Source organism: Nicotiana attenuata, chromosome 1 (genome assembly GCF_001879085.1).
Source record: "Nicotiana attenuata strain UT chromosome 1, NIATTr2, whole genome shotgun sequence".
Lineage (NCBI taxonomy): Eukaryota > Viridiplantae > Streptophyta > Magnoliopsida > Solanales > Solanaceae > Nicotiana > Nicotiana attenuata.
In genome coordinates this window covers 28,213,718-28,230,581 of record NC_031989.1, presented here as the reverse complement: position 1 = coordinate 28,230,581, position 16,864 = coordinate 28,213,718, and the positions used below count along the sequence as shown (strand labels likewise).

The following is a 16,864-nucleotide window of genomic DNA, read 5'->3' as shown; positions in this document are numbered from 1 at the left end:
TTTCCCTTTCTTTCACTTTCCTTTTCTGTATATCCTACTTTTCAAATTCAACTTATCATAACTCAAAAAAAGAAAGAAAAAATGTCATTTATATTAAATATTACAGTTGGAGTATTACAGATACATTGCCAATTAAAATCCACTAAGCACATGGATATATGTGCATAACTCTATGTATTTAAATTAGTTTACTAGGCTTTTGGTCATTCCAATTAATAATTGGAGGAGGAGTATTAATTGTTGGATAGAGTTGTGCGATGAATGATTTTCCCAAATGAGTAGCTTAGCCTTAGAGTGCAAGACAATTTTCTCTTTAATTAAGTAACTACTTTAATATTGACAAGGCACCAACTTTTAAAAAAAAAGTATATATTTAAACTATCAAATCATTTCTTGAAAAATATTATTTAATTATTGTAGCAAAAAATTGGACGTGCAGTAGTCATGGCCTATCCACCGCCAATTGAGTAGAAAAATCATTTTCTCATCACATGGAACACCAAACAAAGATATGGCATTCGGATTTGGTTTTTGGTCTCTTTTTTTTATTATTTTTTTTTATTTTTTTTTATTTTAGGAAAACTAAGTTTGGAAAAACGTTTGGCAAACTTTGTTGTTTGGAATACCTTTTGAGAAATTATTTTGATTAAATATTTTTATTAAAGTGTTTTCATTTAAATATTCGAGGAATAGTGCGTTTTGAAAAAGAAACGTATTTATAAAACTTTCAATCCAAAGTTGATAGCATAAATAGTTCAAGCTTTATACTTGCAAATTTTTTGTTAAGTACAAGTTTTGATTAGCAATAGGAATTAAGCAGAGTAATATATTAGTTTATGCAAGTTGAACATTTACACTTATTTTCATAATGTATTAACCTAAAGTAACTTTTTCTTCTTCTCATAATAGGAACATTTAATCGCTATACGATAAATACCCCACTTGTGCCTGGTATTTATACCAAACAACTTGGTTTTAGCAATTTAAATTTGAAATGGTGATATCGTATGCATATAAAATACACTATCTTGTATTTATTTATTTGATATATACTTAGTGCGACTAATTTTTATGTTGTCATTTGGACTACTTTCCCGATTCTAGAAGCAATATTTTCCCTTTTTTCTTCTCAAACTATGACTTTTATATAATGTTTAGACACTATATAATTTTTAACTTATAAATAATAATTAAACTTGAGGATAGATAGAATAGAATTGACACAAAAAGAAAGAGAGATTTTTTTTTGAAAGAAATATTATTTTCTTTCGTAAAGCTAAAAAAATTAGTGGTTGTATTAGACAAAGATAAAAATAGTATTGGAGGATCTCAAAAGTTTTTTTTAATCTTAAACTTTTTAACTATCTAATATCAGAAATTTATTAATCCTATAAGATAATAGGATTGGATTTTTTTTATTCCCTCCCTCTACTTTGCTATTTGGTGATGTGAGCACGTGATTTTTGCCCTAAGCAATAATTCCCAAATTTCAAACAAAATAATTTTTCTAGTATTTTATAACTTTTGTGAATTTTGTGGCAATTGTTGCATTTTTATTTGTGCATTTAATCCATATGAAAATACCAAAAAATATGCATCGGCATTTAGGGATTTAATTTCACAATTGTAGTAGTAATTAGTTTTAGAATAAAATGTAAAGGAAATTGCAAGAAAATAGTTCTTTACATTTGTTTCAAATAGAGTTATAAGTAATTTTAGGAGTTAAATAGGGTAATTAGGTCTTTACTTTGTTTTAAGCATTTTTATAAAAATCAGAAAAATAACAAATACAAAAATCAAAAAAATGCAAAAAGCAAAAATAAGAGAAAATACAAAATGAAAAGAGAATTTTTAAAAAAAAAAAAAAAAAAAGAGAGAATATGGTCTTGTGCCCGAATTGGGTTGATTATTTTGGCCCAAAAGAAAACTCCCAACCCACATACCAAACCCAGGCCCAATACCCCAGTCCGTCCAAGAGGCGCCCCCAAACGACGTCGTTTGACCCTAGTCAATCCTGGCTGTCGAAGGTTTCATGATCCAACGGCCAGGAAGCTAGGCTCGATTAAATATATATATGTCCAAACACCCCCCCCCTATTTTTCACCACTCCTCTCTCACCCCCTCCTCAGAGACCCAAATAAACGCCGCCCACCGCCCTCCGCCCTGAGCCACCGCATACCACCGTCCCTCCGCCGTCCGCCGCCGGCCGGAAATCGTCGCTGCCGGCGGCGATGCTCCGATCAACCCCAAAAATACACCACCAAACTCGTCTTCCTCTCCTCTTTCCAACCCCCATAACCATTCCCCTCGAATCGTAGCCATATGCCTCGAATATTAGATCAAAATTTCCGGCCAAAACACAACCTTGTCCAAACCGACCCAAATTCACACCCCACAGTCTCCATGACCGCCCCATCATTAATCCCTAACCAAAACCTTTCGAATCTGGCCATAACTTCTCGAATTTCAAATCTTAGAACCGGCAGAACCCTAGCTCAAAAAATTTTAGGGATTTTTGACCGTAATTTCCTAATCATGTGGGTTCTTGTGAAAACACACGATTAGGGATGTTACGTGTCAAGAATCCTGGAGGATTCAAGCAACAGTGCCTAGCCGAGTTCCTAATTCTATTAGGTATTCTGTTTTTTTTTTTTCCTTCTTTTAATTCTGATTTTGTTCTTGTTTCTTTTGTTTTCTGTTTTGTTTATTTTTTTTTTTTGATTCAGTATGTGTTCTAGCAATTTTAATAATTAGTGTATGTATTTGATTTTCAACGCATGATTTTAGCCTTTAATTCAATAGTTCGATTCTTGAACGTGTTTTAGCCTGTTTCGATAGTTCTTTGCAATTCAATTTTGTTTCATTTTAATCTTAGTTAATTGTTGTTTCAATCCTGTTCGGATACTGTTTGGTTTGATTAAATCAATGGTTTGATTAAATCTTAGTTTAATTCAAGTAGTTAGGGTTAATTGATTGGTTATAGCTGATTTAGATTAAATAAGGTTAACTATAGTCAGTATTAATTAAAGTAAAGGGGTTTGGGTTGGTCAGTAATTCCAAGAGAGTTTTGAGGGTAGTTCAGGCATAGGAAAAGGGTACTTTCAGCAGATTTGGTAATTTTTGAAAAGGGGTAAGGATAGAATAGGGATTGTAATGGGCATAGAACTTTCTAGGAGGGACTATAGTGTAGGTTCTAATAAACTTAAGGTAGTTACTTGTGTAACAAGTCAGAAAAAAAAGGGTAAGCACTGAAATGAGAATAGGAACTAAGGGTAAAAGGAATCTGAAATTGGACCTTAAGGTCACCTATAAGTAGGCATTCCATTTGCCTTGAGGAAAAAGGGGGATAGCCATCTGAACCCTTCTCACAACCTTCTGATTCTCTCCTAAGTTCCAGAAAACAACAGAAAAGAAATTTACTATTCCTTTGAATTGTTAGGGTGAATTAGAGATCTCCAATTCTTGAATCACAAATTCCAGTTCACATAAATCTGAATATGGACTAGCTTCCCTTGTGTTTTCAGTAGTTAGAACTGCAGAAAATTTTAGAGTATCATTTTGAAGATAACTGGGCTTTTCAATTCGACTTTTGGGTTTTGATACTGGGTGTTGGTGGTTGTGACTTCGGTTTGAGACTGCTGCTGCTGTTGCTTAACACTGCTACTTCCTCTTGCTTTGGCTGATCCCTTTCTTTACTTTGCTCAATTCCAGGTATGTTTTCAGCCTCAAATGGCATGCGAAGATGTGACCAAACTGTATGAAAACTTTTGAGACTCAATGATGAATAACTACCGGCTTGTATATGAATGTTTTGCTGGATTTTATTTAAGTTCTGGTGTTTAGCGCAGTAATGTCATTTGGACAGCAGTTTAATTGTATTAATAGGACCTTATATTGATTTGTAATTGGACTCTATGGACTGTTATTTTATTTATCAGCTATAGCTTAGTCGATTTCATGTTTAGGTTCCTATATTATTTTGAGACCTAAGCTAGGTCCGAGCGTTGATTGGGAATAACTGAAAAATCGAGCATGTGTGCTATGTTCTTACGAAATAGATCGGGCCATTAATATGAATGCCAGATTTAAGTGTGAAGTTCCCAGCAGAAATTTGAAATCTAATAAATGTGTTAATGACTTTACCCTCTAGTGTTAATTCCATCGTTTGGGTTCTCAAATAACAAAATAGCATGTCAATATAATAGGACTTATAAATTTATTGTCGATTGTTTAGTTTTATTGCTAAATTTCAGATTCCAGCTTTAAGTTGGCTAACCATATTAATGAGACTGTCCAGGCCATGAACTGGGCCTAATATGACCCAGCTGTATAATGTTAGGCCCAGTACCTTCAGCTTTGAAATTAATATTACTCAATTAAGACCATGGGGGTTTGATTTCGAATTCCAGGTCTTGCTGGATGTCGAGTTGGGCCAGCCTTAAGGCCCATGTTTGAGACAATGATATAAATAGCTCTAAACACAAAAATCGGGCAGTATCATGGGCTGGTTGTTGAGGCCCCGCACACTGAAAAGCCCCATCTTGCTTATTGAAGCTATTAGATTTAAGGATTTTGAATTTGAATTATAGTTTGGGCCTCTAAAGCTAAGTAACATATTTAAATTAAGAGGTTTTCCTCTTGTTTAAGTATGGACTTAAGTTTGAAGCCCGAATTACTCGACTGCTAGTTTGCCATAATTAATTGACTAGGCCCTTTTGGAGACATTTCATACTAGAAAACGATAGTCTCTTTAGGATGATTTTTAAATAAATAAGTGAGATGAGCCTCGCTGCACAAAAACATATAAATTGCGGGGGCCCTCATTAAATACTTAATTGAAATATCTTAGAATTCGGGACATGCCATTTAGCGAATTTTCATGGCTTCCCGCAAAGCTAATAAGACGCTAGCCACTTTAGGCGCGCTTTTAATAATTTTACCTTCCTGAACTCGGGTGTGCATCCCATGCGACCCAAATCCAAATCCCGAAACGTTGAATAAGAGGTGTTGAGGATCCGGGTGCATTTCATGTGACGTAATCCAAAAGCACGCTCTTAAACGGCGTTCACTTCCGTAAAATAAACTACAAGCGGTAAATTGCACTATAGGTTTGAACTTGTATAAAAATCAGATTTTAGCCATTTATAGTAATTTAAGCGACCGTGCTAGAACCACGGGATCCGGGGGTGCCTAACACCTTCCCTCGGGTCAACAGAATTCCTTATTCAGAATTTCTGGTTCGCAGACTCCAATTGGGAAGTCGAAATTTTCCTCGATTTGGGATTCAAATTAAACCGGTGACTTGGGACACCAAAAGCTAATCCTATCCCAAGTGGCGACTCTAAAAAATAAATAAATAATCCCATTTCGAATAATGTCACTTTTAGTGGAAAAACTCCCTTATACATTTATCCTTTCGGAGTAGGTGTGTAAAAAAGGAGGTGTGACAGGTGACTCGAACACACAACCTATTACTTGGAAGAGAAGAGTGTAATTCACTCTTGTCGGATTTGACATTTACTAATTCTATTACATTATTTTGTATTTACGATTTAAAGGCGAAAAGATTCCGAATATCTTATCCACAATGTGATTATATTAATTAAACTAGTAAGATAAAGGTTTAGTTTAGATTTTATTATTAAAGAATGGAAAAGTGGTGTAAGGGAATGAATTGAGAATTTCCTTCATCCTTTAACATTTTTGTTTCAAATTTTCTTTTCTTTTTTTAATGCAAACAAAACTCCAAGAGTCAAATAAAGACAGAAATCCTCGCATAAGAAAAAACCTTTTTTCTCCATTAGCCAAAAAAGGAATAAGAAAACATGAGCAACGAATAGTACGAGATTCTGCAATCTACTGTTTCTTAGATTCATTCATTTGATTATTCTCAATTTCTTTTAATTTTTGTACTAATTTCGGTGTTTTTTGGTTGTAGTGATTACTTGTTCAAGCTGTTATTAATCGGCGATTCTTCTGTCGGCAAATCGTGTCTTCTTCTCAGATTCGCCGTATGTTCACATATTTTACTGTGATTTTCTCTGTTTAATAGTCCATTTGTTTAAAATGCGTGTGGTATTGTTTGATTTTCTTCGTTAGGGTATGAAATGCGTGTTTTTTTAAGGATAATGACTTTTAATTGGTGGATATGAGTATCTGGTAATTTTATTGTTTTTGTCATTTGTAAAAAAGAAAAGAAAAATGATGTTTGTTTTGGTTGATTATGTTTTAGGATGATTCGTACGTGGACAGTTACATTAGCACCATCGGGGTTGATTTCGTAAGAGTCTCCATCTCTCTGATTGTTTATTTCTCGTATTGTTTAGGAGCATTTGAATTGAATTTTGGACTATTATTTTTGTAGAAAATTAGAACGGTGGAGCTGGATGGAAAGACAATCAAGCTGCAAATTGTAAGTATAGTCGAGTGTTGCATGTTCATTCGCGTGAATGCTTTCAAGTCTAAGTTATAGTACTGAGCTTATGTCGAAGCTCCTCGGTCATCTTACAAGCCATTTGAACTATGCATCTTTATCATTTGAATTCCATAGATCTCAAAGTCCATTTCTGGGCTTCAAGCCTTGCCAGCTTACAAAGTAATGTGAGCATGTGATCGCTTTAAGCCACCAGATGCATCTTTGATGCAGTGTTTTTTAATTCTTAGTAGTTAGCATGTTGGCGCGTTTCAGACTAGCACAATAAAATCAGCAGTTACCATTATTTAATTAATTGGTAGTGTGTGCTAAAACATTGAATATATCCACTTTAACCTATCCTTTTTATCGAGTAATAAATTTTTACTAACAGTGGGCATATCCCCATTACCCTCTTATTAGTTGTATCAGTGTTGGGGAAGCTGGCATTTCCGCAAAAGCATAATGACTAGATTGATCAACTACACCGTTGATGCTTGCTCTATGCTGATTTACATGTTATAATACCAGCTTTTTCTTTTTGCAGTGGGATACTGCAGGCCAGGAGCGGTTCCGCACTATAACAAGCAGTTATTATCGGGGAGCACATGGGATCATTGTGAGATATTACATACATTGATTTGAACTTTCTCTGGCCATAAAAAATTAGAAAAGTAGTTTAGATTTAAATTTCATTACCTCCCTTGCATCTCATTCTGTCTGCAGCTTTTTGCTAATCCTGTATTGCTTATGATACTTCTTCTTCCTTCCTAATGCCTAAGCTTGTTGAATCTTTTGAAAATACAAACAATATATGCTTATCTTTCTCTAACTATATCTTTATAAGGTTAAGACATACTGTCAATCACCCACTCTATGATCTTGTTGGGTCAATACTGAACCCTACAGCTGGTAAATTTCGAGTTTCAGTGAAGGTAACTGGTAGGCTAGTGTTGGCTCCGAGGTGTAATTAATTGACATTTACTCTTCTTTCCTAGTTAATATCGACTTTGATATTACTCCCTCCATCCATATTATGTCACGGAGTTTGACCTTCCCAGACATGACCAACTGTGAGAAGACTAACACATTAGTAAAACAACTATTACTTGCAACATTTTGTCTCTGAACCGATTCCATACCTTTTTGGACTTTTTGGTTCTCCTTTATCCTGGCAACTTTTTAATTGTCCATTCTCTCACCTCTTCTTGTTATAAGTCTTACAAGTCCTTAAATTACTTTTAAATATATGATGATGGAATTTTTGAAGAGGTAAGCATTGGAAAAGAAGAAAAGCCTAGTTTCTCAAATATAAAGATTTCAGTCTTCGTGTGATGTACCAAAAAAGAAAGTGTGTCATATAAAATGAGATGGAGGAGTGATAGATTCTATTTCGTCCCATCATTGTTTTTGAAAAGTGCAGGATTTAATAACTGACGTATAAAAATATTAGTATTAACTGCATATATTTTCTCCTTTTTGGGGGATTGGGGGGTAGATGGTCTGGTTTTGTAGTATAATTGCCTATCTGTGATACACGCCATCCTCAAATAAGTGTGCCATCGATTTCTTTACAGCGGTTGTATGTTATAGATTAATTAGATTCATGGCACCCCTAGTTGTAAAGCTTTTTTGCTCTCTTTTCTTGTATCCTCTAGCTTAGTGTCATGGTCTTTTGAACATACTGGTTAAAGAAAAATGCTCTTCTTATTTGTGGTTATATTATGGTAGATTGTTTACGATGTAACTGAGATGGAGAGCTTCAACAATGTCAAGCAATGGCTGAATGAAATTGACAGATATGCAAATGAGAGTGTTTGCAAGCTTCTGGTGGGAAACAAATGCGATTTGGTAGAAAACAAGGTTGTGGACACACAGACGGGAAAGGTATTTTATGTTGCCTCTTTATCAAATAAACCTTTGTTTCTTTGTACTGACTGGTCTCGGTTTAGCTATACTATCAGCTTATTGAACGTGGCTTGCTGGCAAATGCTGAAAATCATCTCATTTTGTTATAATTATTCTAACAATGCTCTCATGTTCTTTTCATTTGATTCCTTTCTTAAACTCAAGCTATGTGCCACAAACGTGTTAGTTCTTTACTATACTCGAGTAGGATTTTTGTTTTCAGGATATACATTTAGACTATAATGTCTTTTGGAGTGGAAAAGGTATCTTCCTGTTTTGGGGGTTGTCTTCTCGATAAAGATGCTGGACATATCTTTGAGAAAAATTGATCAAGTTGGAAAAGTAAAAACTTGTAAATTTGCTTATGCTACATTTTCTTTATAGTAGGGTTACGCGTGGAGTACTTTCTGCAACCATTATCTTTAGTTTCTGTGTCCTCAGTTGAAAATTGAAGACGAACATACTTTAGATGCTACAGTTGGCTAGCTCATTATTAGCAGTCATTGTGACTTTGTATCGAACCATCATTTGGACATGTCTGCAGACACCATCATCAGTCAGAAACATTTTATACCTATGACACCAGTGATCCACCAGCAGTTATTCTATCCTCCCTCCTTGTGGCATACTCGTTTGCCTCATGAAACCCAAGTGTCACTGGAGTTAGCTCTTCATCTCAGTACTCCCTGAATTCAGTCACTGTAGTCACACTTTTGTTTGATCTGTGTCCCCTCAATGCACCTGAGTATATGAAGTCTCTGGGTAGGTGCACAATCCTGGTGTCCATGATTGCTCAAGGTACTTGGGCAGTGATTCCAGTTAGGTGTAAATTATATACTATTATTTTCGGGGTTGAGCAGAAGAGTGGGAGGGAGCGCTATAACTTAGTTCATGTGTGCAAATAAACAACCTAGAAGGTTTGTCATAAGTTATTCTTTGTGAACTTTGCGAGCACAGGCCTTCTGGAGGTAATGTGTTGTCTATAATCAGGTTGTTACATGTGAGTATATAATAATTGGTGGTGTTTGATTAATGTTGGACTTTTTGCTGTTAAAGATATATTATTCTGAAAGTTTTTCATTTCCTTGTGCTCTGGTTTCAATGGAATACCTCTGATGCTGATAGATAACACATGAAAATTGATTAATATGTAAAAGTAACCCTCTAGTAGATATGAACTACTTTAGATGTTTGTAAACATGTCAAAATAGTGCTTTGCGATATTGAACTTGATGATGTAAATTTTTTGAAATGCCTTTCTTTTGATTATTCTGTATTTCTTGGTTTAGGTAGTGACATAACAAAATATGTGATTCTAATATTCTCCAAATCATTCTATCAAAGTATGAAACTACCTCGTCTTGACCAATGTATGAACGTATGATCTAGACAGCTTAATTGTCAGTTATGTTCTTATTCCCAGTTCAAGCAATTATGCATTTGTAACATCACTTTAAATTTATTCAGGCTTTGGCAGATGAGCTAGGTATCCCTTTCCTTGAGACGAGTGCAAAAGACTCCATTAACGTGGAACAGGCTTTCTTAACAATGGCGGGAGAGATCAAGAAAAAGTTAGTGGGCTAATATTTCTTTCCTGGTTTTATTTCTGCAAAAAGTCTAGTTCCACCATTTTTTCTCCCCATAATTTGTTTGATTCTATTTCCGATACATTCAACATATTTAAAGCTTACCAAGAAGATTGCATTAGTGGGTATAAAATTGTGAATATATATAGCTATTGTACATAGTCAGACTGCTACTGTTGCTACTTTTTCTATGAACTAGTTTTTATATTAATGAATTTGACATGATGTGAACAATGTTGGTAACAAGTAAAAAGTTGTCTTCCACCCTGAACCACATCTCTTAGTAGTTTGTAGTTGGTCTTTTCGTAGTTCCGTTTAGGAACCTAACCAAATTTTTTATTTTGCAGAATGGGTAATCAACCAGCTGGAGCCAAGAAGTCAGGTAGCACTGTTCAAATCAAAGGACAACCAATTGAGCAGAAGAGCAACTGTTGTGGCTAACTGCTGACACTCTGTTTCTGTATCGCTCTGTTCCAATTGCAAAATTTGAACAGCTTGTAACTAAACATATGTTTACTAGAACTAGAATGTCCTTCCGTTAGTTGAAATGTATTTCCAACTTTGCTCATGGTGTTATGTAAACATTGCGTACCTGGAATGATAAGTAGACGCTGAGAGGCAAATCAATTCTCCAATGGAGAATTGATTCATCGACTTGCTTCTGCACACTTGAAGGTGCTGGGAAACTAAAATCACTATACTTAAATTGTTGAACTTAATAGTCAAACACAAGAGAGTAAAGATCACAATTTTTTTATAAGAAGAAGCAATTAACCTGCAATATGTGCTTTTACGTATTTTAAAGGAATTTTTACATTCCTATACACTATATGAAACTATATTACCCTCCCTACTCAAGTTTTACTATAATTTACTAAACAGAACATTTAGGGTAATAAAGTTTTCAATAGTGTATAGGGATGAAATAATCCCTTAACAAGTAGATATTTGTTATAAATAGAATTGTATTTATGGTGAATGTCTATATTTAGAGAGATTCTAGGGTTCATTGCTTGGTGGTTAAGTCACCCTCTCCCTATAAATAGAGGGTTCTATTCCATTGTAATTCATCCCAAAATCAATAAGAATTCTCTCTCCCTACTTTTCTCTGCAATACTCTTCTTCTTCTTTTATTGTTGCATAACACGTTATCAGCACGAGACTCTAACCAATTGAGTAGAAGCTTTGGGATTGGGCATAATGATTGTCAATTATTCCATGAACTTCCTTCATGATTAAATTCGGGATTTAAGGTAAGTATTTTACCGTATTTTTCTCTTTTATTCTATACTTTGATTTTAAATACAAGCAAAGACAACAAAGTTTGATTATAACTCTAATGGAGTTTGCAAGAAATTATAACCACCTGAAGTGGTAAAATTTCTATGCCTCGCCATGATCAAATTCATGTATGATTGTGGGCAAAGAATTGAAAACCCGTCCCATTGAATTTGCTCCATTCTCATTCCCTTAAGAGAATGTGATAGCAGTATGTGATAAGTCTGAAAGAAGACAAAAATTATTACTATGAATGTATCAATGGATATGGACGTGGCAATAGACGAAATTATAATCGTCGTCATTTGTGGTAATGAGAACAATAAGGATTCTCAAAATAATCTTTCACTCTGTGAAAAATATTTGTCATCGATTTGACATGAGATTTTGTAAAGCATATATAGATGATTATGGTCCATTCATGATGTGAATGTGACAACATCTGATTTATGAATACATATTCATTCTTCAAAGAATATGAACGTGCTAGTGGTAGTGAATATACCGCACTCACCTCTAAAAGGAGGTTTGAGATGATGTAAGAAAATAATGTCATTATTATGGCATGAATGGTCATTGGTCACGTACCTATTGTACGCCAAAATATTTTGGCATTGTGATTGTTAAAAGACAGCGGTAATGCAAGAAACAGATCTTGCATATAATTTTGACCATAACCATAATGGTATAACTTTCTCTTTAAAAGAGATATTCACCATATGGGTGTTGATGAATATGTGGTACTACAAAATTAATTGAGAACTCTGCAAGAGCCAATTATACTATTTTGGAGAAACACAATTAATTACCAATAAGGTATTGTGTTGTAGTAAGTCTCAAAGAAACTTATTCAGTTTCCAAAGTATACGCGAAAACGGTTGATTATATTGAGACTATAAATAAAGGAAAGATTTAATATCTTCTATTACTACAACTTGTAGCTGGGTAATATGTATGTGAAAAGCTACCCGCTTTATTCTCCAGTTTGTACTACACAAATAAAAGAATACCACAATGAAGTGGATATTTATTGATATAAAAATCCATATCATAATAAACTTGGAGTTTATTCATAATTGCACACATCATGGTGTAAACCTGAAGTTTATCAATATTGATAATTTATCCAGTTGGCATAATTGGTTTAGCCATGTTAATTCAAGTATGATGTGCAAAAATAAAAGAGAATTCACATGGGTAAATATTAAAGAACTAGAAAGTTCTTTACGAATTCTCTTACATTGCTTGTTCTCATTAATTAATAGACCAACTAAAATTGGGATTGAATCCCATGAATGCTGGAAATATCAAAGGTGAATATGGGCCCATTCACCTGCATACCACATAAGATGCATCTATGAGATGGTTACATGTGTGATTATTATTAACCCGCAACATGGTGTTTGCGGGGTAACTTGCTCAATAATTTAATTTCGAGCATATTCCAGATTTTCTATTCAAGAAGTTTATCTTGATAAGTTGGTTTACATCACAGTTGGTTTAGCAAAATGATTTATTGAGTGCCTCCACTTAATAGCTAAACTATTGCTTATGAGAACAAAGTTATATATATCAGTTTGATATACGTTATATACGAAAGTATATTATTTTCTCCCCTCACAAGTGGTTCAGGGTCAGGAACCAAATAATTCTATCTTATTATTATTGATGTGCGGTGTATATTTTGATTAACACCATAACGCACAAAGATGGGTTCTCAAAGTTGAGGAAACAAGTTAGTTTTTCTAACATGAGGGGGAGATATGATAAACAGTTGAGAAAAAGTTACATGGAATGAATTATTATTTATACATCTCGATCCTCGAATAAGATAATATGAACTTGAAGTTCATAAAAGGATAATTCATGTGCAATTTATTGCAAAGCATGCCAGACGCATTTGCTGACCCAAAGAAAGTAACTATATTCTCATTGCAAATGCTCTTATTAGAATAAGTCCTAGAAGGACAAAGTCTATAGTACGCTTAAAGCATATAGACAAATCGGTTTCAAATAAACTTCTTGATAAAGAAGATGAGCAAATGATCAAAATGATCATAATAAAGGAGACAAGTGATCTAGAAGATCACATGACATAATGCTTCATAATCTCAATAGAGGTTTAGGTACCTGAAATGAATGAAGAGATCTCTATGTTATGTCTTTATTAAAAATGTTGAAACTGATATAAAATGTTTGTCGACGACATCTATGATAGCGCTAAATATATATGAGGATCTTAAGTCTGGTGAAACAATTCGAATAGAATTGGTTTCATTTGAAAGCCATGTAGTTTTGAACATGTAGTTCAAACACTTGAAAGTATAAGTCAATGGTATGTGCAATCAGTTTTTGATATCTTATATGTCTAGCATGACATGAAAACTTGATATGTATCTAAAGTCTATTATATGGCTTATATGACTTAACAATCCCTGAAGGATTTAAATTGCTTAAAGCATATAGAATTCATGGTCATGAAGTACTACATCCTCAATGCAATTTGTGCACAACTGTATCTTGCTATAACTATATGCATGATAATATGATAGCAAGAGTTTTCACCTCTATGTGAAGATATTGAACTGACGATTCCAACAAGATCATATGAAGACAATCCATCTCTATCAAGAATGATGATTTCAAGGTGCAATATATTCATTCAAGTTAATATGGCTGATTTGTTTATCAAATATCTACCAAAGATCTTTTGAAGATGGTGCACAAGATTGGAATGCAAATGCTTAAGGATGTGGATTGATGCTCTCATGAGGGGAGTTAATGCGCGTTGTACTCTTTTTCCCTTACAAGGTTTTGTCCCACTGGGTTTTCCTTGCAAGGTTTTTACCGAGGCAACCAAAAGNCTTCGACTCAAGAGGTTAACCTTCTTCTTATCAGTTGAATTATTTCACTACATCTACGCGATTTTATGTAGTACAAAAAAATTCAATATCAGTTTTTTTTGTTAATAAATAAATAAATAAATAATTACTATGGACAGTAAGGCCACAAAGGTTTGGTTTAAGTACTGATAGGTCTAATTTTGGAGGAATAAAGTATACTAAATAGTTTGAAATTTATAGATTTTGGACTAGTTCTATGAGTAAATATAAATCCACAAATTAAGACTCAAACATGAACCCCGATTATTGGGTATTCTAAATTAGTTATGAATTAGCCTAAACAAGGAAATTAACAGGAAATCGATATTATGTAATTATAGATTGATTGGAGGAATTTGTACGAATTGCTCGAGGTGAAGCATTTGGTATTTCGGCACGAGTATTGTGAGTAGTAATCTTACCACAATTTGTGTTTTTATAACATGCATGATTTACACATGATTTTTAAAATGAATATTTTACCGATTATTTTGAGTTGCATGTGGGACAAGTCTTTTACTCGATATGATACCGAAATAGTTATTGGAGATGATTACCATTGTTTTAAATATTTTCGTTGTCACTAGATCTGTTTTACCGTTACTTGAATTTACTGTATCGAAATGAAATTATATGATTTGATAAGAACCGAAATGTCCTATATTGTTTTAAAATATTTTCTACGAGTATATGCGGATTACAAAGACAAGTATAAATGGGAGTAGACATTGAAGGATCCCGTAGCTAACGGCAGGTTCGTTAGACCTGGTACGCCTTGTAATTATCGATTACCATTACAGCCCTCGCTAGCAGGAAGGTAGAACTAACATATCGTTACTGATTTTCCTCTAGCAGGGACTACCGTTATATTTGGCTTATTGCGAAGAAGTCCACAGTTATATCGATTACATGATCCGTTCATTGAAACCTCCCAAATGTGAATATTGATATTATACAGTGGTTACCGAGCTTATTATTGAATTGTTAATTGTATTATACTACAAGAAAAAAATTATGAGACTCAAAATGATTTATTGTTTTTGAAAGGGCATTCTTATGATATTTTCTAGTAATAATATTTCTGACTTGTCCCTAATAAAAATGGTTGTGGTTAAGTGTTATTACTCATTGAGCTAGCGACTCACTCCCCGCTAATTTTTTTTACAGAGACAACAGTTGACGCAAGCGAGGATTTCGTTAATTAGAGCGCACAGGTTGATAGTTCTTGGTGAGCCTCGCATTTGTTCGCGTGGGCGGAGATTTATTTATTGTTATGGTCTTTTCTTTGAACTCTTAAGGTCGCTCCATAGTCATCCTTTTAGTGTCGTGAGTATTCATTTGTTGATATGGACTAGTTACTAGTATTATACTTTCTTTTCATATTTTTAGAGTTGCGTTTGGTTTTATTATGTTGAGGAGGTTGGTAATAATGGTGGAAACCCGTTTGTGGTTAGTTGATGAAGATTGTGACTGATTTAGGTGAATATTGGTTGGTTGTTACTTGTTTTTGAGACAGAAAACTTTTTGGATAGTCCAAAAACAGGGGAAACTCTGTCCGATTTTTTATAAAATACCGATGAGGCTTGGGGGCACTTGCTCCTAAGTGCCGGTCAGATCCTAAATAGAGTCGTGACAAAGTTGGTATCAGAGCTTAGGCTTTAAGTCCCGAGTCATGGAACAATGTTTAGTAGAGTCTTGTTCATGGACATGTAGGCGCCCATACTTATGATCTTGAGGCTACTGAACATCTAGGAATGTTTTCCCTTCTTTCATTATTTGATCGTGCGTTGAGATAACTTGAGATTGACTTTGGAATATTTCTTTTGTAGATGGCTAGGACACGCACACCCTCATCTGCTGGACGTGGTACTACCCGGGGTGGCGGTCATGTTGGGGTTCATCAAACTAGAAGACAGGCTGCTCCTCAACCTGAAGTTGGGAACATGGATCAACCCCAAGCTGCTATGCCATATCAAGTGCAAGGGCATGGAGTTCAGGATGCTCCACCACCAGTGCCAATTGTTGTACCTACTGTTGCCTTACCTGCAGACGCAGTGGCAAGGTTATTGAATGTGTTAGAGGCATTGGTGCCTACTCAGGGTGGAAGTTCAGCTCTTCGGGCTACTTTACAGACATAAGCACATGCACAGACTCTCACTTTCGGGAATAAGGAGGTATCCCTACAAGAGTTCCTGAAATTGAAATCACTAAAATTCATAGGTTCCGATAATTCAGCAGATCCTCAAAGTTTCTTGGATGGGACACTCAAGGCATTACGTGCTCTAGGATGTTCTAGTGAGAGAGCCGTGGAGCTCGAAGCATATAAACTAGAGGATATGGCCAATACATGGTATGAAACTATGTTGCTAGGAAGGCCAGCAGGAGCAACACCACTAACATGGGACGAATTCACTAAGTTGTTGATGAATCATTTTCTTCCAGACAACCTGGTGCAAAAATATGCTAGAGACTTTGAGAGATTGGTTCAGACTACAGATATGGATGTGTCAACATATAACACCAAATTTTGTAAGCTGGCTAGATATGCTCCTTACTTAGTGCCTGCCGAAGAAGCTCGAGTTCAGAGGTTTGTTGATGGATTGGTTGGTCGTCTATACACTGCAGTAGCCCCACAGATGAAGACTTTATCCTATTTTGATGCAGTTGACCTTGCTAGAAAGATTGAAATCAAGGGACGTGATGAGTGTGCAGCTAGTGGCTTACGTAAGAAGGCCAAGACAAGAGGGGCTTTCAGTGGCGGTTTTAGTGAAAATCGAAGAGCACGAAATCAGGGACAA

The 16,864-nt window shown here is 34.9% G+C and overlaps 1 protein-coding gene across 1 annotated transcript; it reads left to right on the top strand.

Annotated features, from left to right (window-relative positions):
- Positions 5,671-10,562, top strand: LOC109223322 (ras-related protein RABD1). Its single transcript, XM_019387584.1, has 8 exons — positions 5,671-5,839; positions 5,939-6,011; positions 6,233-6,280; positions 6,365-6,412; positions 6,960-7,031; positions 8,144-8,299; positions 9,788-9,891; positions 10,254-10,562. Exons 1-8 carry the CDS (start codon positions 5,826-5,828, stop codon positions 10,345-10,347), a joined length of 609 nt encoding a protein of 202 aa, XP_019243129.1. The 5' UTR covers positions 5,671-5,825; the 3' UTR covers positions 10,348-10,562.

Bases quoted from the DNA above. Each gene is read 5' to 3' on its own strand.
- LOC109223322 (XM_019387584.1), top strand. The intron at 6,012-6,232 runs GTATGTTCACAT...ATTATGTTTTAG, and splicing joins GTCTTCTTCTCAGATTCGCC to GATGATTCGTACGTGGACAG. The intron at 9,892-10,253 runs GTTAGTGGGCTA...TTTATTTTGCAG, and splicing joins GCGGGAGAGATCAAGAAAAA to AATGGGTAATCAACCAGCTG.